The 26,256-nt window shown below is 44.2% G+C and overlaps 1 protein-coding gene across 1 annotated transcript in view; it reads left to right on the top strand.

The window, feature by feature from the left end:
* Nucleotides 1-26,256, top strand: part of SMPD3 (sphingomyelin phosphodiesterase 3) — a 134,151-nt gene that overhangs the window by 89,133 nt on the left and 18,762 nt on the right. The window contains exons 3-4 of the mRNA XM_081200830.1: nt 6,759-8,382; nt 19,769-19,844. Coding sequence (XP_081056956.1) covers nt 7,036-8,382; nt 19,769-19,844 — 1,423 coding nt within the window. The 5' untranslated portion in view covers nt 6,759-7,035. The remainder of the gene's footprint in view (nt 1-6,758; nt 8,383-19,768; nt 19,845-26,256) is intronic.

Below are 26,256 nucleotides of genomic sequence, written 5' to 3'. Positions count from 1 at the left end.
CCTGAGGACTGACTTTGCTGCTCAGATATACAAAAAAAACAAGAACAGCAAGAAAATAAAAGAAAAAAAGATGAATCGTTTCAAAGCTTATTTCAGTCATCTATCGGACTTCCCCACATCTCCCACACAATGCATTCTTAACAATAAAATTATCAGCAAATTGTAACCTTGTTTCATGTGTTTCTTTTATACTTTCAAATCATTGCATTTTGAGTTTAAATTACTTATTATCCATTTACTTTAAAAACAAATATAATATCGTTTTAGACACTCAAACATTTAATCCTTTCATTGGTATTACCTAATTTCATATATCATCAGCTCTCATCGCTGGAGCTAACCTTTCCAAATCATGCGAATTTTTATAGTTCATATAGCTTGTAAAATTTTTGCAAATAGTCCTTAAATTTTTTCCAGTCCTCCTCAATTGTTTCTTCTCCCAAATCTCGGATTCTGGCAGTCATCTCGGCCAATTCCATATAGTCCATCAATTGCGTTTGCCACTCTTCCAGTGTGGGCAAATCTTGCGTCTTCCAATATTTAGCTATAAGAATTCTTGCTGCTGTAGTTGCATACATAAAAAACGTTCTATCCTTCTTTAACACCTTTTGGCCGACAATGCCCAAGAGGAAGGCCTCCGGTTTCTTAGGAAAGGTGTACTTAAACACCTTTTTTAACTCATTGTAGATCATTTCCCAGAAGGCCTTCACTCTTGGACAGGTCCACCAAAGGTGAAAGAAAGTCCCTTCAGCCTCCTTACATTTCCAACATTTGTTATCGGACAGATGATATATCTTAGCAAGCTTGACTGGGGTCATGTACCACCTGTATATCATTTTCATAATGTTTTCTTTCAGGGCATTACATGCCGTAAATTTCATACCGGTGGTCCATAACCTTTCCCAGTCTTCAAACATGATGTTGTACCCAATGTATTGAGCCCATTTTATCATGGCTGATTTAACTGTTTCATCCTGAGTATTCCATTTAAGCAGCAAGTTATACATTCTTGATAATAACTTAGTCTTTGGTTCTAACAGTTCTGTCTCTAGTTTCGATTTTTCCACCTGGAATCCTGTTTTTTTTTGTCCAACTTAAAAACCTCATGAATTTGGGCATAATGGAACCAGTCCTGCACCTTATTCTTTAGTTTTTCATAGCTCTGCAGTTTCCAATTATCTCCAATTTTTTCTACAATTTCCCAATATTTCGGCCAGCCGGCCTCCATATTGGGTTTTTTCCGAGCCTTGGCCTCCACTGGTGATAACCACCTCGGGGTCTTACTTTCTAATAAGTCTTTGTATTTTGTCCAGACCATAAATATTGCTTTTCTGACAATATGATTTTTGAACATTTTATGTGTTTTTACCTTGTCGTACCACAGATACGCATGCCATCCTAACGAATTATTAAAACCTTCCAGATCTAGGACATCAGTGTTCTCTAACAGAAACCAATCTTTCATCCAGCAGAAGGCTGCAGCTTCGTAATATAACCTTAAGTCTGGCAGGGCAAACCCCCCTCTTTCTTTTGCATCAGTTAGTATTTTAAACTTTATTCGGGGCTTTTTGCCCTGCCAGACAAACTTTGAAATGTCCTTCTGCCACTTTCCAAAACATTCCACTCTGTCCACGATCTGTAGGGTTTGAAACAAAAACAACATCTTTGGCAATACGTTCATCTTTATAGCTGCAATTCGGCCCAACAAGGAAAGTTTCAATCTTGACCAAGTTTCTAGGTCTTTTTTAACTTCTGACCAGCATTTTTCATAGTTATCTTTAAATAAGTTCAGATTTTTGGAAGACAAGTTGACCCCCAGGTATTTCACTTTTTTAACCACATTTAATTCTGTTTCCTTCTGAAACCCATCTGTTTCTGATGATGTCAAGTTCTTTCCCAAAACCTTAGTTTTTTGTTTGTTCAACTTAAATCCCGCCACCCGACCAAACTCTTGAATCAGTTCTAAAACTCTTTTTGTACTAGATTCTGGCTCCTGTAGTGTTAAGACCAAGTCATCTGCAAAAGCTTTCAGTTTATATTGTTTCGCTCCGACTCTTACTCCTTGTACCTGCCGGTCCTTCCTAATCATATTCAGGAGTACCTCCAGGACTGAGATAAATAATAGGGGGGAGAGGGGGCACCCCTGCCGTGTTCCTTTTTCAATTTGGAACTCTTCTGTCACCACATGGTTCACTATCAACTTAGCTTTTTGTTCTGAATAAATTGCTTCTATACCATTTTCAAACCCCTGTCCCACTCCCATCCCTTCCAAGTTTTTCTTCATAAATTTCCAAGAGATGTTATCAAAGGCCTTCTCTGCATCAATAAAAATTAGCACTGCTTTAGTGTTAATGTTTGTTTGCAAAAGTTCCAGAATATCAATAATATTCCTGGTGTTGTCAAACAGGTGCCTGCCTGGGAGAAAGCCTGCTTGGTCCCCTTCTGCTCTTCCCTAAGGCAGTGTTTCCCAACCGGTGTTCCGCGGCACACTAGTGTGCCGTGAGAAGTTGGCTGGTGTGCCGTGGGAGGGAGGCGGGCGAGTCGGGCGGTGAGAGGCGGCGGCGGCGAGGATCCGCGTCGAGCCGGGGGCGGCTCCGCGGTGGTGGTGCCGAGGTTTCTCTCTCCATTCTCCCCTCACACACACACACAGGAAATAACACAGGATCAGCTGACAGGACCCAGCCAATGGGGCGGCGGCGGGGCAGCGCGTGCAAAAGGGAGGAGCGCGAGACAGCGGACGAGGAGGAGGCCGGCATGTCCGGGCAGCAGCAGCAACAACAGCAGCAGCAACTCCCGGCGACGGCTCCTCAAGCCCCGGGCAACCCTACTCCCTCACCGGCCTCGGCCGCCCTCCTGCTCCACCCGCCGCCGCCTCCCCCACCACCGCCGGCCACCTCGGCCCCGCCGCCGCCCCCTCCTCCGCCCGCTATCGCCGCCACCACCACAACAGCCGCCGCCGCCTCAGCTGCCGCCATCCCTCAGTACCTCGCTTTGCTGCCTCCTCCCCCCCCACCCCCAAAGCTTGGAGGTTCCCCGGCAAGGGGGAGGGAAAAAAATTGAAAACTTTCACTTTCGTGCGTCCCTCCCAGCGTGACGCTGCGCGCTGACGTCACGGGGCTGTAATGGTGGTGTGCCGCGAGATTTTTTTCCTCAAACAAGTGTGCCTTTGCCCAAAAAAGGTTGGGAAACACTACCCTAAGGTACACGCCTGCCTCCATTTTATCTGCACAACAACCCAGTGAAGAAGGGTTCGGCTGAGTGTAGCTAAGATTAATCAATAAATAAGCTTTGAGGTTGGGTAGGGATTGAAACTTAGTCCAAGTGGAACATTCCATCTGTCACAACCAGTGCCGGATTTACGTATAAGCTAAACAAGCTATAGCTTAGGGCCCCACTCTCTTGGGGCCCCCCCCCAAAAAATGAAAAAAACTGGGTGTACATTTCCAAAATATAAGATAAAAAGCAAATTACTTTGATAAAATACGTATTTTGTTATGTGCAAAAGGCTTTAGATACCTATTAGGTCCATAAATTACCATAGAGCATATATTCAACACAAAAAACAGCAACAATTTGTTGTTGGCAAAGGACAGCTGGACATATAAAGGGCCCCATTACCTTCAGTAGCTTAGGGCCTCATCAAACCTAAATCTGGCCCTGGTCACAACATGTGGTTTGTGGAGCAAGATGTGCTGGACTGTGCTGTGTCACATCAGAACAGTCCCCCTTGTGAAATATAAATAAAGCTATCTTCCCAGCCTTCATCCCGCTATGTTCATTTTCTACTTGTGGGGAGTGTTTTGCGTTGCTTGCCAGATTGGCTTTTTCATCCTCCACAGCAAACTGCTGTTTTGCTCCACTGAGTTTTGGTTTAACTTCTTAGAGAAAGTTGTCTTAACACACATTCTCATTCAATAGCATTTAAAGCTGTTTGCAAACACATTAATTTCCAAAGTCAGGCACATAATAGCTTAGCTTCTGAGCGATGAACCACAGGCAGAAGCTCAATTAGTGGCATTACATTCCTTAGCCATTGGCCGTAGCAAATTTAGAAATATACAAATGTATAAACCACGTCACAGCAGATTTGGCCAATTTGTTACGCATTTAAACAACCCACACACCATATGAAAAAACTTAATCCTATGCATTTCTGCTCAGAAAGAAGCATTCCTGAATTTCGTGAGACTTACTTCTAGGTAAGTGTCTTCATAGGGTTGCAGCCTCAGACATCCCCCCCCCCAGACAACTAAATGTTTCTAGTGCAATCCTAGACATGTCTACTCAGAAGTAAGTCCCATTCAGTTCAGTGGGATCTCCTCCCCAGTAACTGTACATAGGACTTACATCAGCCACAGACAGGATAGCCAATGGCCAAGGGTGACGGGGATTGTACTCCAAAAACATCTAGAGGGCTGCAGGTTCCTCACCCTGACACCTGAGGCTTCCAGGGGCCAGATTTGGCCCTCAATGCCTCTCTATCCATCCCTTGTGATTCTCCCCAGGCCACACACACACACCCGGCCTTGCTTTGCAGCCTCCTTCTTTTGCATGAACTGTGATCGTTCCTCTTGCTCTCGCCTGGATGGAGGATGCTGCAGTCTGTGTGTAGAAAGCAACTTCTGGCTTTTGTGTTTCTGTACAAAGGTAACCCCACCCACTTTCACCTCTGGCCCCACCCTCCACTGGCACACAGCCCCCATTTGGGGGGGGGTGTTGTGTGCTCTGCAATGCAACTTGCACCCATGTCAATGGCCGGAAGACCCTCAAGTACTGCTTGATTTACCTTGTTCTGTACAAAGAGAATTCTCACGATAGTACATTTTACAGTTCCGGGGTACATTTTCACCAGCACCTCACAAGGTCTCAGGACCTCAGTATATGCTGCTTCCTGGAATTATGCCTCTTTCCATCCTTTTCTTGCCCAGTCCCTAGATTTCTCTGCTGTTTCAAGCCTGATTAGCTTAAGTGATAAAATGCAAGACACACATAATGCTGTCTAGGAAGAACCTGCAGATAACTGGCAAGTTGCCTTTGCTAAGAGGTAGGCAGAGCTGAGATAAGAAGCAGTGGTGGCTCAAGCAGAGACGGCGAGAGAAAGAGATTATAAAATCCCCTCCAAGCTGCCAGTGCAGTTTGACCACCACACTTTTAAAAAATTGAGGCAAAGGTTATGCACAATAAGAACTCTGTGGCCAGAGAAGAACCTGGAAAACCTGGGATCAAGTCCCCACTAAGCTCATGCGAAGCTCACTGGGTGACCTTGGGCCAGTGAGAGTATCTCAGCCTAAACCTACCTCAAAGTGTTGCTGTGAGGATAAATAGGAAGGAGAAAACCTCATTGTGGGGTACAGCGTCATCTCCTCCCGCTTGCCAGTGCTTGCATACCCACCCCAAGGTGACAGCAATAGCCAGTCAACAATAGCCAGGAAGAGCAGACTCGGCCCCAGGGGGCTGTGGAGGTAGGCAGGGGGCACGTGCTTAGGGCCATGGGCCTCAGCAAGTGCCTGATGATGCCCAACCCTGTGCTGGCCCTGGAACTTGCTTATTTATTTGTTATCACATTTCCATCCCACCTAAGAAGCTGCACTGGACAGACGGAAAAGAGAGAGAAACCATGTAAAGATGTAACAGTTTCAGAAATTTCAAAGTTCCAAGGACATGTTCTGATCAGGATACAGCTCACAGTTCCTTGCAGGAATTCTCTGCTTCATCCCACAACTACATCTGGTGGTAGATCAGGAACCCAGATAAATCTGTAACTCTTGACAACAAGCTTAAAGCAAAGATCCAGGCCTCTTCCAAACTCCTGTGGAGCAGCCCCTCTGCCTCCTTTTCCAAACTGACTTCTGGAAGAGCAGGTTACTGAGTATGCTTCACTATTGTGGAGAGAAGGGCAGGAGGGGCTCTGTTGCTTTTGCAATGTCTTCTCTTCTTAATCATGAGGTTAACAGCATGGGTTATCTTTGCACTCATTGGCCAATACACAAGAAGGCAGAATGAGGTGTGCTACTTTGCATGGACTTGGGTAGAATACTGCCTACATGTTTTCCTTTATACCTCTATAAAAGCTTACATTTTTTCATGAAAGCTGAATATTCAGGGAGGGGCATGAAATATTATTGAGGGGGTCAGGACCGCACAGGACCTTTATGGCTGCAGCCCTCAGTTTGTATGGTTCAGTGCAGGTATCGCCAACCTTTTTGGGCCAGTAGGCTGTTTTGAGAAAGTGCCCTGGGCTCCAGTCAGAATATGGCTGCCATAGGGTGTGTGGCAAGATACATTTCTAAAAATGCAGAAAAAGAGACAGGGCCACAAAAAATTGTGAGCTTGCCTCCCCACTCAGTCCTTGGGGAAAAGGCACCTATATCAACCACCATCACACTCACTAAGTGCTTTGCATTGCTCCTCTGTCCAAAACTGGTGGGAGGGTGGGTGTCCAATCCTGACATCCAGTGAAGTGTGGGGATGCCTAAGGGTGCATGTGCAATGGAGGAGAGGCTGAACCAGTGTAAACAGGTACTTGGCAGGAAGAGCAAAGAGTTACTCATGCATTGTGGATTTTTGAAGAAATACTTACTGAAACCTTTTGCAGGTGCCATAGGAGATGCTGGTGGCCAGACTGGTGTGTGGAGGTATCACCCTGGAACCTTTGGTTGACTATTTGTGGGGAATATTACAGCTTTATAATTCTGATAGCTCTTCCCTTCAGTGGACACCTCTGAACATGAGCATTCTTGTTCTTTTTGTCTTCGCAGGTGAACTTCTGCCATGGCTTCTTGTGATGAGCAATGATACACTCTGAAGTCTACAGAGACCAAACATCCAAAGGAATGGTTGCTTCGCTTCCTTCTCACTGTCGCGAAATGACATGGTGTTCCTAAGGTGATAACTGCTTCTTGCAGTCTAGAAGACACAACTTCACTAGGACATTTTATTTTTATTTATTTTGTCTGCAAACGCACATTCTGATGGCTGGCGGGCGGTGATGACACCATGTAGAAGGTCCTGAAGGGGTGTCCTAACTGAGTTGCAATGGTTTTATACACTTCCCCATTTCCAAACGGCTTTCTGTCAGCACTGCACTCTTTCTCCTGGGGCTTGATCTTCCCATGTTATTGGCTTGGAGACAGGCTTATAGCCTCCTTTGTGCCTACCACCTATGAGAAGCGCCAAAGGGGAGATGATCCGTGCTACTTCCACGCTCTGTGCATCATCATCACCACTCCAATTTACCTGGCGCTGCTGGTGGTCTCTCTGCCTTTTGCCCTGATTGGCTTCCTGCTCTGGTCCCCTCTCCAGTCTGCTAGGCGACCGTACATCTACTCTAGGCTGCAAGACAAGAGCCAGATCCATGGAAGCACGTTGCTCACAGAGTGGAAGGCCGCCAGCAATGGGAAAAGCTTCTGCTTTGGCAGCGCCAATGTCTGCCTGCTCCCAGACTCCTTGGCAAGATTGAACAATGTTTTCAACACACAGGCCCGTGCTAAGGAGGTTGGGCGACGGATACGGAATGGGGCTAGCAGGCCACAGATCAAAATCTACATCGATTCCCCCACAAACACGTCCATCAGCGCAGCAAGCTTCAGCAGCCTGGTCTCTCCTCAGGGCGGAGATAGTAATAACCGCACAGTCAATGTGGGCATCAAGAGGACAACCTCGATGGAGTACAAAGGGGACAACTCCGGCTCGAACAACAGTGAAGATGGTAGAGATGGCAAAGCTGGAGGAGATACCAATGAGGGTGAAGATGGCAACACGTGCATTGTGCGCATAGGTGGAGAGGACAATGGGCACATTTCAGACCTGGAAGCAGATGGCACTGGTGGCCAAGTCAATAACAGCAAGGGGCCAGCAGACCGATCACCAGAATCTGAAGCCGAGAGCCTGAAACGCCAGACTCCGAACCATAAGCAGAAAGAGGGGGATTCTGGGAGCCTAGATAGCTACACTGCCTCGCGAGAGTCCCTAGTGAAGGTGCGTGCCGCAGATGGCCCTGTGGACCAGAGCACTGTCAACAGCAAGCTCCTTTACAAGGCCTCACTGATGAAGAAGACCTCCTTGAGAAAAAAGAGAAACACAGATGAGCTCTTTGACCACGAGATCTCCGCTTTCTTCCCTGCCAATTTGGACTTCCTGTGCTTGCAGGAAGTGTTTGACAAAAGGGCGGCTGAGAAATTGAAAGAGGAGCTCCACCATTACTTTGAATACATTCTGTACGATGTTGGGGTCTACAGCTGCCACGGCTGCTGTACCTTTAAGTTTGTGAACAGTGGCCTGCTTTTTGCCAGCCGCTATCCAGTTATGGATGCTGCTTATCACTGTTATCCCAATGGAAAAGGAACAGACGCCTTGTCTTCTAAGGGGGCCCTGTTTCTCAAGGTAGGTCTCTTTCTATAAAAACTGATTCAGGGACCTTCTGGCCTGCAAGCAGGACAAGTGCATATATGTTTGTGTACTTTGCATGTCTGGGCCACTATGCAAATGCAAAATTTGTGGTGTGCAATAAAGAACCCCTTGCTTCGTTGGAACATAGAAAGCTGCCTTATACCGAGTCAGACCATTGGTCCATCTAACACAGCATCAAAATGAATGGGACCTGTCCCAAGTCCTGGGAGTGGCCCTTATCCATTTTGATATGGCCTGCAAACGAGAACATCCTTATGGGCCATGATTTTGGATCTCCTCTTCTCTCTTTTATATCATTTCTTTGCCATTTTGTGTGCAAAGAACTTTACAATCAGCTCACTGAACTTTGCAGCCCTGGGGAGTACTTAACCTGAGGTACCACTGTATTCTGGGCTTCCTTCCCTGCCAGATAAACCTTGATATATTTTCCTGCCACTCTTTGAAGCATCAAGTGTTGTTAATTTTTTTAATATTTTGAAATAAGAATAACAGTTTGGGAAGGATATTCATTTTAATAGCTGAAATTCTGCCCAGTAACAATAGTTTTATTCTTTCCCACATTTCCAAATTTCTCTTTATTTCTTTCCAAACCTTTATGTAGTTATTTGGTAGATGTTATAGTTGTTCATTGTTAACCAGATCCCCAGATATTTATTTTTCCCCTCTACTTTCCTCCCACACATTATTTCTAGATCATTTTTTGTTTGGTTGTCCATATTTTTAACCATCAACTTGGTTTTTCCTTTATTTAATTTGAAACCAGCTAGTTTTCCAAATCTGTCTATCTGTTGTATCACTTCTGATATTCTCTTTTTCAGTTATTCTAAAATTAACACTAAGTCATCCGCAAGTGCTTTTAATTTATAGTTTAGCTGCCCCACTTTTATTCCTTGTATTCTATCATTTTTCTTTATATTTTGCGCCAAAACTTCTAATATGAATATGAATAACAGTGGAGACAATGGGAAGCCCTGCCTCGTCCCTTTGTGTATCTTACATTTTTCTGAAATATTAGTACTTACTATAATATTGGCTGTTTGAGCTTTATAGATTGATTTTATACCCTTTAGAAAGGTTTCTTCAAATCCCATCTTTTCAGTAACTTCATCATAAATAGCCAGGAGACATTATCGAAGGCCTTTTCGGCATCCACACATATTATCACTGCCTACTTTTCATTATGGACTTCTAAGAATTCCAAAACATTTATAATGTTCCTAACATTTTCTTTCATTTGTATCCCAGGAAGGAAACCCATCTGGTCTTCATGTATCAAATGTCTTAGAGTCATTTTCAATCTATTTGCCAATATCAACGTGAAAAAATTGTAATCATTATTTAATAATGATATTGGTCTATAATCTTTAGGTTCTAATAGGTCTTTATTATATTTTGGTATCAAAGTTATATATGCTTCTTTCCAGGACTCTGGTATCCTTCCTGTCTCCAATACCCTGTTCATAACGTCTGAGTGGAAGCATTAAGTCCTCTTAAAATTTCTTATAATATCCTGCTGACCGACCATCTGGCCCTGGGGATTTTCCTGTCTTAATTTGACTTAGCGCCCTTTGCATTTCCATCATTGATATTGGAGTATTTAATATCTTTGCATTTTCTTCTGATATTTGTCCAATTTACATTCTTCCAAATACGCCAATATCAATTCTGCGTTTTCTTTCTCTTTCTTAGAAAGGTCTATGTAGAATTTAACAAATTTGTGTCTTATCTCTTTTTGATTGATTATGGAGGTTCCATTTTTTAGCGGACTATGGATTATCCTTTTTTTCTTTTTCTTTCTTCGGTTGCCAGGCTAATAACTTCCCTGGTTTATTTTGTAAATTCAATTTTTTTTTGTTTCATCGCTTGTTTCCCACCTACATTTACAATGTTAGTAAAATTTCAGTTGTTCCTTTCTTCTGGGCAAATGAGTCTGGGGTTCCATTTGCTGTAAGCCAGGCCCCAAGCAAAGTGGGCTTCTCTGACCTGTGTAGATTGTGGCAAATTAAGAAAATGTGTGTCATCTTTCTTATTCTGCCTTCTGCTTTTGCTGTTGATAGGGGAGGGACAAGGAGCTAGGCAGTGGGTCCTAGTCCATTCAGATGAATAGGGACATTCCCCATCAACCTCAGTCTTCCCTCAGTGTGAATAAAAATGCATATGTTAGTGAAAAGCAGCATACGAAAGTACATTATATTAAGTAAAATTGTTCTGCAAATATGTGTGGATAAGTGAATTTGAGATTGGGGGAAATGAGAAACAGAGAGAAACCAAAATGTCGCCCATCCCTGGTAAAAACACATCTCTGAGAGAGAGATGCAAAAAGAGCTGTTGTGAAGGTAGGGAGGAAAAGGCAGGCATTATGATCTCAGTGGCCATGGACTTTGCCCATCTCATAAACCCAGTTGCATTGACTTTACTGTGTGGCGCATCTGTCAGTTTATGAGCTTGGGGAGCTGCTGGCTCACCTCCTGCCCAAGCTCTTACTTGGACTTTTGGCTGTACTTTCCGTCCCTTGTTCTTTATCAGCACCGCAGCAAACAGTTTGCAGGGGCCGACAGGGAACTCTTTCACAACGGAATGCAATAAATCTCAGAGGATTCCAAGACCTGGGTCCCATTTGCCAATTAAGCAAGCCATGCCCTCCAATTCTTAAAGGATGCTTTCTTGAAAATGGTGTGAGGGAAATGGGTAGGAAGAACCTCTCTCATGATACGAGAACCCACCGGGGCCATCCACTGAAGCTGAAGCTTCCGGACAGATGCAAAGAAGCACTTATTCACACAACACACAGTTAACCTTTGGAATTCACAACCACAAGATTCAATGATGGTCATAAACCTGGGTGGCTTTAAAGGGGGTATAGACAAATTCATGGGCGGTGGTAGCTAAGGCTATCAGTGGCTACTGACCACAATGGCTATGTTCTTTCTCCATGGTTGGAGGCAGTGTGCTTCTAAATACCAGTTGCTTGGAATCACAAATATAGAGAGTGCTGCTGTGCTCAGTCCTGCTTGGATGAGGGGCATCTGGTTGGCCACAGTGAGAACATGATGCTGGAGTAGATGGGCCACCAGCCTGCTTTGGCAGGTCTCTTCTTATGTTCTTATGAAGCAGGTCACTGATCTGTCTACCTCAGTAGCATCTTTAATGATTCGCAACAGCTCTGCAGGGTTTCAGTGTTTCCCAGATCTCCCGGGAATTGCTAGAGCCCAAAACTGGGACATTTTGCATACAAGGTAGCGATGGACACGATACCAAATCCTGACTGGTTCCAGTTCTGCAGAGTTCTACAGTAGTGCCGGCATTGTTCTGGTTCCATGTGGATATTTTAGGAGGAATATGCACAAATCCTTTTTTTAAAAAACCCCTCAAACCTCTGCATGAAACTTTTTTAATTTCAAAAATGCGTTCACTTAGAAGGTGGTCTGAGAGCTTCCTCTCTTGTCTTTTGTTGGTTCCATGGGGGCAGCTACGTTTTCCCCTGTACAACCCCACTGAAAATGGTGGCACAACTTGCATTGCTCCCAAGGGAACTTTTTCTAGATTTGTTACATTTGTATGTCGCTTCCCACTACAAAAAAAGTCCCAAAGTGATTTACAACACAAGTAAAAAATAAAAACAACCATGAAAATGATGAAAGCATGTGAAAAACATACTAAGAATTTTAACATGGGTTCATCCCTATTGTAATCACCGCACCCAACTGGAGATGAACACCGAAACAAAACATACATTGGGGCAGCCAGAATGTATAGAGGAGAGAGAAAATGTCTGTGCCTAGTACCAAAATCATAACAAAGCAGGTACCAGGCAGGCCTCCCTGGAGAAAGTATTGCAATAATAAGGGGCTATTAAAGAAAAGGTTTGTTCTCTTGTTGCCACCTGCTGGAGCTCCCTTGGAGGTGGCACTCAGAGGAGAGCCTCAGTTTATGGGCAGGTGGCAAAAGGTAGGGAAAGATATGTGGAAAGGTGTTCCTTTAGGGATCCTCTCTGGCTTTCCAAATAGGGCAGTGGGCAGCCTTTAGTCTAATTTCAAAATTATTCTGCATGTTCAGAGCTTTGGCAAGTATGTTATTCATTCATTCGTTCAAGTATTGTATACCACCAAAACAGACACAATATAATGTGGCGATGTATTAAACACCACAAAAATAGTGCAATATGATTACAGGGACTGGCCGATAAAAAAATGTAAGCAGGTGCAGAGGCCTGTCTACATAAAAAAGGCCTCCCTGAGTCAGCTGAAAGTCAAAAGTGAGGATGCCTGTTGGATCTATGTTGGGAGAGGGTTTTTGAGCCTGAGACTAGCAGGCTTCTGTGGCACAAGGGACAACCAGCAGCCTGCTAGGTAAGGAGAAACGGGAGGAGAAAAGGGGGTTCTGGAAAGACACTGTGAGAAGGGGGGTTCTGCCCACATTGGCCCTTGACCCAGCCCACCACTTGGATGTGCCCTCCACTGGCAGATATCCTTCACCCTTGGTACAGGGGGTAGGAACATTTGTTGTTGTTGTTTAGTCCTTTAGTCGTGTCCGACTCTTCGTGACCCCATGGACCAGAGCACGCCAGGCACTCCTGTCTTCCACTGCCTTCCACAGTTTGGTCAAATTCATGCTGGTAGCTTCGAGAACACTGTCCAACCATCTCGTCCTCTGTCGTCCCCTTCTCCTTGTGCCCTCCATCTTTCCCAACATCAAGGTCTTTTCCAGGGAGTCTTCTCTTCTCATGTGGTGGCCAAAGTATTGGAGCCTCAGCTTCACGATCTGTCCTTCCAGTGAGCACTCAGGGCTGATTTCCTGAAGAATGGATACGTTTGTTCTTCTTGCAGTCCATGGGACTCTCAAGAGTCTCCTCCAGCACCATAATTCAAAAGCATCAATTCTTCGGCGATCAGCCTTCTTTATGATCCAGCTCTTACTTCCATACATCACTACTGGGAAAACCATAGCTTTTACTATACGGGCCTTTGTTGGCAAGGTGATGTCTCTACTTTTTAGGATGCTGTCTAGTTTTGTCATTGCTTTTCTCCCAAGAAGCAGGCGCCTTTTAATTTCGTGGCTGCCATCACCATCTGCAGTGATCATGGAGCCCAAGAAAGTAAAATCTCTCACTGCCTCCATTTCTTCCCCTTCTATTTGCCAGGAGGTGATGGGACCAGTGGCCATGATCTTCGTTTACTGAACAAAAAAACGGAAAGGTGCCTTGTACCAAGACAAAGCACAATTTTTATCTGCTCTGATGGGCAGCAGTGTGTAAATCTGGATTCTTTTACTGTACGGGGCTTTCATAAAATTAAAAATAAAACAAAAAAGAAGAAGCCAAACCTTTCCAAAATCTGGGCATCATTCATGTCACTGACTCCCTTCAGCATGTGCATATATTAAGGATTAAGGGATTAAAAAACCAGTCTGCTTCCAGATGCCCAAAGCTGAGTCATTGATTTATGACCCATCCAGGCAAGCTGGCAGCTGTTTTTCCACCCCTCTTGCAGGAAAGTAAGCCTCTTTTCCAGCTACTATGAGGATTGATAGACTTAATTATCAACTCCCAAGTCTTCACTAAGATGGGATGGAGGGACTTGTTTACTGCCAGGACTCCAAATAAAACAAATCAGTAAATCTTGCTCAGATCCTCCAGCCTAGCTAGAAAGTGCACTGGAGCAACATCGGTGCCATTTCAAAAAATCTTGTGCAAAGCATTTTATTAAGCATGCTGGGTGCAAAGTTATGGGTGCCTAAATCTCATCGATCACCATAAGATTTTGCAAGGCATGCTGTAGTGTGGTCTGTCATGAATTCCAAACTGTCTTGTTTGCTTGTTGTTCTTGCAATTACGCTGTTCAAGAACTAAAGAGTCAGCAAACTAGCTCCATCAGCTCAATGAAGTTTTAGACTTATTTTTCTTCAGCAGCAGCCTCGCCACTCCCCATGGCGAATCACAAACTGAAGGGAGCGTCAAAAAAAGGCCAGTATGGTGTAGTGATCAGAGCACCAATCCCCAGCCTGTCACCTTCTGGGTGTTTTGGACTACAGTTTCCACCAGGCCATTCTGGGTGGAGGCTAATGAAAGTTGTAGTCCAAAACATCAGGAGGGAGCCAACTAAGCAGGTCAGTTCCTGGATGGGAAATCCCCAGAAAGCCTTACTTTGAGTTCTGCTAAGGAAGAAAGATAGGGTAGCATTTTTATTTATTTTTTAAATGAATCTAATAGCTGAGGAAGGAAAGAAGGAAGGAAGGAAGGAAGGAAGGAAGGAAGGAAGGAAGGAAGGAAGGAAGGAAGGAAGAAGTCCAAAATTGAACTGGGCTAGTGTAAGCCTCGTGTGTGAACTGTGATAAGTCCCACTGTGTTGCCTATTTACAAGTACAGATGGACAAACCCTCAGAGGTTTAGTAACCATTCTAGGGTTTTGCAAGCACCTCATGCTTATTTCTGCCTACATACCTGTCCTGGGAATTTCTGCATCAGCTTTTAAAAGCAGCTTCCCATTTATTCCTAGGCAGTAATCTAAATATTTTATATATATGCACACACAGCCTCTGCTAATGCAAGACTTGGCTGGATTCCACACATTCTAGATGCACGAGAATCTTAAGAGAAAAGCAACAGTGGGCAGCTCTTGCCTTTGACTATTAAGCAGAATAGGCCCTCCTTTAAATAAGAATGTGATTAGCTATCTTATTGTTTCCTGCTTTCCTTTATTACTGGGAATCACCATCGTGGAGATAACGGGGCATTTAGTTGCCACCACATTCATTCACTTCCTTTACCTTTCAGAGGTACCTGGCAGTGGGACTGTTGCACATGGGGATGATTGGACCTATAAAAGTCTGATCCATCCCAGTTTTCAGAGAGGATGGGACGAAGTCTGCCTCATCCTGTTTCCAGGCAAATTTGTAATGGAAAATCCTTTAAAATCTGCCTGGAAAAATGAACAAGAGGGAGGTACCAGAAGATTCAAGGGGACTCCCATGGTTTGCAGAAGTATACAAATTTTATTTAAGGGATAAAACCATAAATGGGGGGTGGGGGGGAAGGACCCCAGAACACTCAAGTGGGGGTAGAGGTGTTGGCTATTTGCAGATTAGTTGCGCTGCAGAAGGCATGCTGGGGAGACCACACATTCAGGAAACGCAAAATAACTTTTGCTAGGTTTTAATAACAAAAACAAAAACTCCTTTTACACTAAATTACAATATATCAATAAGCATAACCCATCCACCAGGGTACTGAGAGAGCTCCATGCTGCTCTTTATATACCATACCCAACAGCTTAATTGCCACAACTTAACAGCACCTGCTATACTGCTTCACAGCTGTAAAACTAGGTCACGTTATTTGCTCTGGCCTTTAAAGAAATACACATCTTATGGAACAAGAACAAACCTTAAAATTTAAAGAGATCATTCAACAAGAGGATGCTTCATGGCCACACTGAATGCTGTCTGAATGCTGGAAGGTTGAGAAGGAAGCTTGGGGGAGAAAAGAATGGAATGGAGTATCATGGACAAGAGCACAGCCAGCAAGGCCTGCTGGAACCCTGAACTGGAGCTCTATTAATACAAACATTTTGCCTTGTATTTCTTTAGCATCTGCATTTGATGCCCAATTATTTCAATGACTGTAGTGCTGCCAAATGACCAGGAAAAGAACAAACTGCCTTGCTCCTCTACCTTTAAACAGATGTGTCTTTTCTGCTATAACCTGCAGGGTAAATTCTTTTGCAAAGAGCTTAAATCAGGCGGAGAACCTCAGGCCTGGGGGCTGAATGCGGGCCCCCAGGCCTCCTCCCTATCTGGCCCTCTGTAGTTTGCCAAGGCCACACTCACTCACTGGCTTTGCTTCACACCCTGTGTATTTTTGTTTGACTGGAATGTGCCCTTGAACTCTTATAGTGCCGCTTGTTTGCTTGCTTGCAGGAAAAGAAGCACCTGTGAGAGTGTGTAGAAATTAGCTTACCGTACAATGGTAGAATTTGCATTAGTTGCTACACCCACTTTTGCCTCTGGTCCCGCACCCCACTGACATGTGGCCCTTGAAACAGTTGCCCAGAATGGAATCTTGGGCTGAAAAAGCCCCCCCCCCTGCTTAAATCATCACCTGCTGATTGCTGGACCACGGTGTGCTTTTAAAGGGACAGCTATGGGTCAGCACCAAAATGGACAACTCTACAATATTTGTGTGCAATGGCATTTAGTTTTTGGCAAGCCAATATTTTTTTCTTTTTAAAGCCATCTAAGATAGTAGCTTACTCCACATCTTGTGGCAGTGAGTTCCACAAGTTGCTGTGTTATGCCACCAGGCACTCCAAGCAATGAGGGTGGATTAGAGCTAGTTCCATTAACATTTCATACTTACATTTAATTCTGTTTTAGCGTGCTTAAATAATATATTAACATAGCATAGCTGCTTTGTAAAGTACAATAAATCTCTGCAGGCAAGAGGGCAAGAATGCCAACTCATAAAAAGGGATTTCTGTAAATCTTGTTCGACCCCAGTTTGAAGCCAAATATGCAGCAGGCAGGCAGCACATCGGAGAGAAGAAAATGCATTTCCAAAGCTTTGAGGTGAATGTGCCTTTTGGTCTTGCCCTCAAGTGTCCTTGAAAGGCTGCACCTGTGTTCTCAACTTAGCAAGAGGCAAGCTGGAAAGCCTGTGTTTCTGAAAATGTATTGCATATGATTTACTAGCATTCTGCAGTCACTAATTAAATGCCTACCAGAGGGTTAAAAGACGTAAGAAAATGAGGCTCTAAGAGATAAAACATAAAAAAGCGAAATCCTGTCAGGTCTGGCCCATCACGGTCCAGCATCATGTTCTTATGGTGGGCAAACAAATGCTTCAACAGGAAGTCCGCAAGCAGGAGCAGAGTGCAACAGCTCTGCCCTCCCTTGCGATTCTCAGGGCTAGTATTCAGCGGAAATCATTTGCATCCTTTTCCAAAATGAAATTCTTAGGTGCAGAGGGGCCCAATTTTCATTGCAAGTGCACAGAAGGAAGGGGTGCCACTTTCTTCATCCGTTGTGGCCCTGAGAAAAATCTCCCCCATGGAGAGCCCTGAAAGAGACACTCTCACTGGTGATCGCTGGGGGCAGCATATCATGTTGTGCTGGGCAGAAGCATGCCCATCCTTTTCGAGAATTGCAACCCAGCCCTGTGAAAAAAGCTGCAGTTTTTCTGCCTCTTTTGTGAGGGGCAGAGAAAAGAAATCCTCTGGGGTGTGGGATTTTGGCACAGAACCTGCCTTAATTTTACAAGTCTGGTGAGGGCTGGGTGTGTATTTGTTCTTTAACTTGGGGGGGGACCATGCTCTCTGGACAGCTGTTTATAGTTTCACTGGCTGCCCATGCTTCCTAAAATACACTTCCCAATAGAACCCGGTTGTGCTTGAGAACAATGCAAAAATGTAGAAGTAAAAGGGGAAATAAATCTTCACATCGTTTTTAGTTGTTCCAGAGGTGGCCTTATCAATGCAAGTGCCCACAATGGCTTTCCCCTTGTCCTTGTCTGCGTAAAGGCCTACAAATCTCACTTGGGGCAAGAGGAGGCAGTGCAATTGGGTAATTTTAGACTCTAGAATTAATGGTCTTATTGGGAGGGTGGTGACTAAGCCTGCAAAGTTACGCTCCTTGTTGAGGTTACTGATTGATTGTAGGCTCTACCAACATTTCTGTCCATCTCATTGTTCCCCAATGAAAGATCAACTTGAAATCAAGAGCAAATGTGAAATGTGCCTTCTGGCAAGATCACTTCCAAAGGCTCCCGCCCCCCAGACCCTTTGGGTAGTATAATATGCCTGACTTGTTGGGCACAGGGGGAGCCTGGATAATGAAGTCAGAGCAGGTGCAAAATTGGTGCAAATTTCACCCTGCTAAAGGAACAGAAAAGGGTTGTCGGGGAGTAGAGAGAGAAAATGGTAGTTTTCCTGCCATCACAGAACAATAAAAACATAAGAAGAACCCTGCTGGATCAGGCTCATTTACTCCAGCATCCTGTTCCCAAGGAGGCCAACCAGATGTCCATTATGGGATGGCCACATGCAGGAGAGCAATAGCAACACTCCCCCCCCCCTTTGTGATTTCCAGAAACTGATTAAGAGTGGAGATAGAATGCAGCTACTTTCAAGTCTGCAGCAAACCTTTAAATGAATGATTGAGTGAGGTGCCTTTGCAGGAGAGTTCATCAAGCATCTGGGGTGACGTGTTGCCTGTTTGGTTCCTGCATGAAAAGGTGGATTATAGATGCTTTGCCACTCAACAGAAATCCTTTAAAGTATATACAGTGGTACCTTGGTTCTCGAATGGTTGGCTCCCGAACAAATCAGCTCCCAAACACCACAAACCCGGAAGTAAGTGTTCCGGTTTGTGAACGTTTTTTGGAAGCCAAACATCTGACACGGCTTCTGCTTGAGTGCAGGAAGCTCCTGCAGCCAATCAGAAGCCGCACCTTGGTTTTCAAATGGTTTCAGGAGTCGAAAGGACTCCCAGAACGGATTAAGTACGAGAACCAAGGTATCACTGTAGTCAAAAATACTCAGTGGTAAGGAAGTCATAATGCAAGATCAACCCTGGAACCATAGGAAAGAAATGTTGTCAAGCCAAACGTTAAGAAGATAATTATCTGAAAAGAATGAATGAATGAATCTTTATTTGAGTCAGCCATCAGCCATAGCAATAAAACAACACTACCTGAAAAGAGCCCTGCTGCTGGATCAGGCCAAAGGCCCATCTAGTCCAGCATCCTGGTCTCAGGTGCCTCTTCTGGTCCAAAAGCAAGACCTGAGTGTAACCGGACCCTCCCCATGTGTGATCCCCAGCAAGTGCACCCTGGCCACACATGGCTAGGAGTCCTTAATGAAGGTTCACCTATTGTCCTCTTCTCATGCTTCCGCTGCAGACACATCCTACAGATGTCAGCTATACAAACAAGGATAGTGAGAATGGGCTCTCAGGCTCCCCTCTGGCAAAGAGGAGAGCTGTATGTGTGTCTGTGTGTGTTCTGGATCTTCTCCTCTTTTCTTTGCACTATAGTGCAAGGGTGCCCCTCCAGATGGTATTTGTGTTGTAACATTGGGGAAGCATCACAATACAAGTAATAAAGCAGTATGATATGTGGATGGTCCTGTATAAAGCTATCACTAATTATTGCATCAAGGGCATGTTGCAAAATTCACCTAAAAACCCCCAAGAAGAACAACCAGTGCCTCTTCTCATTATAGGTCTACTCTGAGAACAGTTATGCTTTGCTACAAATAAAAAATAAAAAAATAGTTCTCATGTTTTCCCTGCAGTTAATGGGTTTTGATCCTGAAAGGTCTGATGGTTGTCCATTAACCCTTCTGTTCCTCTCTTATTTTCCTCCCAGGTGCAAGTGGGAAGTACACCTCAGGACCAAAGAATTGTGGGATACATTTCCTGCACTCACTTGCAAGCTCTGGCAGGTACTGTACGGATTCCTCTCCCAATCTTTGTTTTGCTTCTTTTGCTACTTATTGTAGAATAGAGATAGAAAGAGTGGGTTTGGCTATTCTCTTCTCAATGGTCTCTTGTAAGTACTTTAACAATCTCAGCTGAAAATGTTGCAGACAGGGAAGGGTTGTACATTACCCTAAGTATTCTGCAGAGCCAGGGCAAGCAGACAGACATCAGGTCTGCAAGGTCTATTGGAAGCCTAAGATCCATCGAGAGAGGTCTGGGTGCAGAAATGTTGGCTTCAAGCGGGGTGGGAATTAGAGAGGAAACACATTTAGAAATGAATTTTAAAAGAAAATAGATTGAAAATACATATTTAAATACAAATTTCTGTGAGGGCTAAAAAAATATCGATAGATGAAAGATTGGGCAGATATACGAGTGAGTAGATGCAAAAGTGTCATAAACTAGAAATAGACAGAGGCTACCATATCTGTTGGGGACAGGGACTCAGGTGGCGCTGTGGGTTAAACCACAGAGCCTAGGACTTGCTGATCAGAAGGTCGGCGGTTCGAATCCCTGCAATGGGGTGAGCTCCTATTGCTCGGTCTGTGCTCCTGCCCACCTAGCAGTTTGAAAGCACGTCAAAGTGAAAGTAGATAAATAGGTACCGCTCTGGCGGGAAGGTAAATGGTGTTTCCGTGCGCTGCTCTGGTTCGCCAGAAGCGGCTTAGTCATGCTGGCCACATGACCCGGAAGCTGTACACCGGCTCCCTCGGCCAATAAAGTGAGAGTCGGTCACGACTGGACCTAATGGTCAGGGATCCCTTTACCTTTACCACATCTGTTGCTCATGCTGGTAGCGCAAGGGTACCAATATGAATAAAATATGGGGGGAGGTAAGCACATAATTGATCACAAGACATGGTGCACACATACCATTTGAAGGGCAATGCCCATCAACTTTGGGGAGGCCCAGCCCCCTCAAATAATTTATTGGGGGGACCGGAAGGACCTCTGCCCCTAGGAATTGGCTCCTGTGTGCTGGCTGGAGCAGAAGCTGGGCAGCTTGCAAATCTTCACCAACCTAGACTTGGCACAGGAGTTGGGCCCAAACTGGGTCTAGTTGCTGTCATGGGGTGGTAGTCAGTCTGCCTTGAGTTCTCAGCAGATCCTAGGCCTGCTCTGCCCCTCTGTCCCCAGATCCTGATGTCCCATACATTTGGCAGGCAGAATAGTGAGCTTCATGCTGGCAGAGTGACATTGGACAGAGGCCGGCAGAAGCTGGGGGAGCTTAGTGAAGGGACATCCAATCCAACTACCCCCAAGCCAGCACAAAGGAGCTTGGATTGTGGTGTGATTCACTCCATGTGAAACATGGTTTACTGAACTCTCCTTGGCCTCTCCTTCCACTGTTTACTGGATCTTTCCCATTACCTTGTTTCACGTAAATCTCCAGCACAATACAACTGTAAAAAAATCAGTTTATGATGTGGAAGGGGAAAACCACCATGTTGAGTCATTTCATGGCCACCCGAGAATATCCAGAAAGAGACCAGGGCAACTTTGTTTCTCTACCAACCTCATGTCAGCAAATAAACTTGCCATCCTCAGCCAATCTGCGTAATGGTTGATAATCCAAATATTATTTAACTCTTATCTCAAGATAAACATTATGTCATCTGGTAAAGCTTTGGGGTTAGCCTATAAATTTAAAAGCTTTGCCCTCCCAGCTGCCACCTAACTTCTACAGGGAATGGTGGCATTGGTGGGAAACACCTTATAGACCAAGTCTCTTTATAGCGATCAAATAAATCCAACTTGTCAACCTTTCCTCTCCCAGCATAAACTGTTAGCAGAAGTCTAGGACTCTTTGTAAAAATATTTCTCCTGTATATACAACACTGGAGATGGAACATTCTAGACTTTGTTTTGTAAAGAGCTGATACAAAAGAGTAATGGGTTGGTATGGACATGTTAACAATATCAACTTTGGGGTGCAAAGGTTGAATGTGGTTCTTGGGTCAAAAGAGGAGATAAAAAGGAGATAAAGGACCCCTGGACAGTTAAGTTCAGTCAAAGGCGACTATGGGGTTGCGGTGCTCAACTCGCTTTCAGGCTGAGGGAGCTGGTGTTTGTCCACAGCAGCTTTCCAGGTAATGTGGCCAGCATGACTAAACCGCTTCTGGCACAACAGGACACCATGATGGAAACCAGAGCACACAGAAATGCCATTTACATTCCCGCCACAGCAGTACCTATTTATCTGTTTGCACTGGTATGCTTTTGAATGGCTAGGTTGACCTTCTGGCCGGCAAGCCCAATGGGCTCAGTGGTTTAGATCACAGTGCCCGATGAGTAATAGGCCTCCCAATATATTTTTGATCCAATTCTATTCTTTGTTTTGCTGATCTTATTCATGATAAGAAACAGACTCTGGTTTTGTTGTCTTCTCAATACACTTCTTTTGTAGTAGGGATGTACCAATTTGGTACCTTCTCTATATTGGGCCAATGCCCCATTCGATCCATCACCCTGCTCTCACTGTGACCAATCAAGTGCCCTAATGGGAAGCCCAAAAGCAGGACCTGAATGCAACAGTACTCTGAGCACTTGTGATTCCCAGCAATTGACTTTCAGAGGCATACTGCCACCATCGATGGAGGGAGAACCTTGCCATCATGGCTGGTAGCCATTGGAGAAACATTGAAACATTGGTATTCAACCTTAAAGTATGAAAGTATTGAAACAAATGTAGTCATAATAATACTCAGATGTGATATTATGGCTATCTGTGCAGTTCTTGTACAGTTCCTTCATACTATTCCCCACCCCCTGCACTTTAGCCAAATTTTAGTGGATTTACTCTTGGACCATCTCACTGAGATTTAAGGCAAAGAAGGAGCATGGCAAGAGAGGACTAGAATAATCCCCCTTTGCCCCATCAGAATGTCTCCCTTTAAGGCTTCCAAGTTCCTTTCCTGTTTGTCTTTCATATGTTTGCTTCATATTTCCCGGCTTATCTATCACACTGTATTCAAATACAAGAGAGCTTAGGTTTTAAAAGCTTAGATGTCCTTCAATAAATCTCTGTTCATTTATGGAACAAAACAGAATGACCTGAGTTCATAACAGTGGAGTTTGCTTGGCTGTGCTGGTTATCTCATCCAAAACATTTCTTGTGTTTCTAAAAAATGAGGGATGGGACATGATGGCAGAAAAGGAAAGCTTGAGCCACATAAAAGGTGCTGGTCTGGGATGTGTTTTTGTCAAAGAAAGCCTATTTGGAAATGTTTTGAAACATACAAATTGATGGTTGCTGAAAATAAGCCTGGCTCCAGTTTAGAATTCAGAGGTGTACGTGCAACAACTCAAGTTGTCAGATGCTGCAATTTGGGAAGCAGGAGCTGTACTTCCTGAAAAAGAAGTAACAGAAGAATAGTGTTGGGGACAGTGGAGTCAGCACTTAAAGCAGAAGTGGAGACCCTTTGTCAGCCCAAAGACACCGGGCCCTTACAGATAACCTCCTTGGAGCTGCTCTTAACTAAGAAAATGTGTTGGAGGTGATTTTGAATTGAAAATCATGAGCAGGGGGAAGACCCACCACCAACCATGAGAAAATCTATCCATTTCAGTTTCTCATTTTCCCAAAATGAAATTCCATTGTCCACATTTCCACATCAATTTGCCCCCCCAAACCCTTTGATCCTTAGAAAGCCAGTGTGGTGTAGTGGTTAAGAGCGGTGAACTCGTAATCTTGTGAACCGGGTTCGTGTCGCCGCTCCTCCACATGCAGCTGCTGGGTGACCTTGGGCTAGTCACACTTCTCTGAAGTCTCTCAGCCCCACTCACCTCACAGAGTGTTTGTTGTGGGGGAGGAAGGGAAAGGAGAATGTTAGCCGCTTTGAGACTCCTTCGGGTGGTAATAAAGCGGGATATCAAATCCAAACTCTTCTTAGAACAAATTTCCCTTGATATACACATTTCTGCAAAGTAATTTCCCCTAATAAAATGCAATTTTGTATGTTATTTTCATTAGCATGTATTTTCATGCTCATTTCTCACCAGCATATGCATTTTTTGTGCACTCGGTTGGAGAACTGTGTTGCAAAATTCAGAGAAATGTGAATTTTGAAGGATGGCTGTGTTTGCGGATTGTTCTAGAAAGTGCGAATCCAGTTGATTCCCCTTTAAGTGCAAACCATAAATATAAATCTCTTACACACAAACCACATGCTTTAAATAAAAGGGTGACAAAAAGCTCCCAACAAAGAGAAAAAGAACAAACTCCACTCAAGGCATTTAATATTTTATTTAATTTAAGTGGATATGGGTCAAGTAAGTTTTACTCAGAGTAGACCGATTGGCGTTAATGAACATTAAGTTAGGCCCATTTGTTTTAGTTGGTCTGCTCTGAGTAAAACTTAGTTTAACACCACCCAGTATTTTTATATAGCCTTGCAGGGCAAGAAACCCTGTCAAATGAAATCATGCAACAATAAGAACATGATATGCAATTAACTAACCGAGCGGCATGAAAACATTTCATTTCAATAAAAAAGATCAAGTAAATAGAATAGATGTTTTTTTCGTTTGAATAAATAAACAAAAATATCACAAAATAATCTATAGGAATTATCCACTGGAAATCAGAAAGAAAAGCAGAGCAGGATGCTGGTTACAGCCAGTCTGGTGGAAACTTACAAATCAGAACTGGGAAATCCACCCCAACCCTCTGCCTCGTTCAATTATACTTGATTCAAAAGTGATCTGTTGCATTCTTCACAGTGACTTCTTTTGATTTGCTGCTTGAGTTGTAGATATGAATTTTAAAAATCACTCCTATTATGTTTAGCACCAACACTGCGTGTTCAGATTAAAAAATAAAATAAAACCAGACAACAACAAAAGCAACTCAAAAATTTAAAAGACCATTTTCCACTGAGAGTGTCAGGGCTCTCAGAACCCAATCCACACTTTTAAGGAAGCAAGTCCCATTTAACTTGGAGGCCTTAACGTTTGAGTAACCAACTTTGTCTGCTAGCAATTTGGCCTTTACTCAAGAGACATATTGTTTCTCAAGTTGTAGATCCAGGCTGGAGTTGGATTTTTTAAGTCAGGGCAAATCCCATTGCCCCTTGTGTCACTTCACAATCTCTAAATCAGGTTTCCTTAACCTTGGCCCTCCAGATGTTTTGAGACTACAATTCCCATCATCCCTGACCACTGGTCCTGCTAGCTAGGGATCATGGGAATTGTAGGCCAAAAACATTTGGAGGGCCAAGGTTAAGGAAGCCTGCTCTAAATCATTGAGCAGCAGTACCTCCTTCTGACTGTTTGCAGTTGGGAGAACCCAAGAGCAGGAAATAGTAGTCAGTGGCTTTCTCTTGTGGAGAGTTGTCCTGGTGGCTCAGCGAATAAGGCACATGACACACTGGGTAGCTAAAAGTTACTCATTCAATACCCCCTTGTGCCTTCAGTCACAAATTTTGTAGATCTATATTTTTTTCCTTGCCTAAAACCAGCCGACAGATATTGAATAACTGAAAACACTAGATGGGAAGCGGTTCAGCCTGAGCTAATGAAAACATATATAGCATGTCGCATACATGTGTGCCGTTATTGGTGATTCAAAAGGGAAATTTCCAAGCCAGCTCCAAATTATATTTGAACAGAATGGTGTGAATGATGGATGAGGTAAGGAAGTCAAGCAAGGACGTTTACGGCTTGTGCATCACACAGACACACTGTGCCATAAATCAAATTGCAAAAGTGAGGGGCAGCTACCTGATGATGCAAAACTGGCAGAGCCCTTGGAGAGTATCAGTTGGACCTCACTAGATAAACAAAGGCATATGAGAAATCTCCCCCTGCCCCTTTCCACTGCATGGAATGCTGCCGCCGCCATGTGTAGATGCTCAGTTTCCATTTATAGCTGCATAACCAAAAGGACTTTCTCCCCAACCCTTTTGGTAGTGCACCTGATTTGCATACAGAAGGTCCCAGGTTTAATCCCCAACTTCTCCTGATAGAACTGGAGAAATCTTGCCAGTCAGCATAGGACTGGTCCCATATAAGCAGGTTCCTGTGTTCCTTATGTTGTGTGGAGTACTTTCATTCTTTTGTACAAACAAAAGGAGCAGTTGACTGAGCCCTTGGGAACATGGGAAGCTTCTTTATACTGAGTCAGATCATTGGTCCAAATATCTTGGCATTGTCTACACTGACTGGCAGCAGCTCTCCAGGATTTTCAGGCAGGGGTCTCTCTCATCCCTACTTGGAGGTGCCAGGGACTGAACCTGGGACCATGTGCAGATGCTCAACCACTGAGCTCTTTGGTCCTTACCCAACAAAGCTGCCACCTTAATCCCATGATCAGATGTAGGAAGCTGTCTTATACTGAGTTAAACCATTGGTCCATCTGGCTCATCTAAAGTGGGT

The sequence above is a fragment of the Podarcis bocagei genome (genome assembly GCF_964188305.1).
Source record: "Podarcis bocagei genome assembly, chromosome: 7".
NCBI lineage: Eukaryota > Metazoa > Chordata > Lepidosauria > Squamata > Lacertidae > Podarcis > Podarcis bocagei.
Note: the sequence above shows the minus strand (reverse complement) of the source record. Positions and strands in the feature narration are given on the sequence as shown.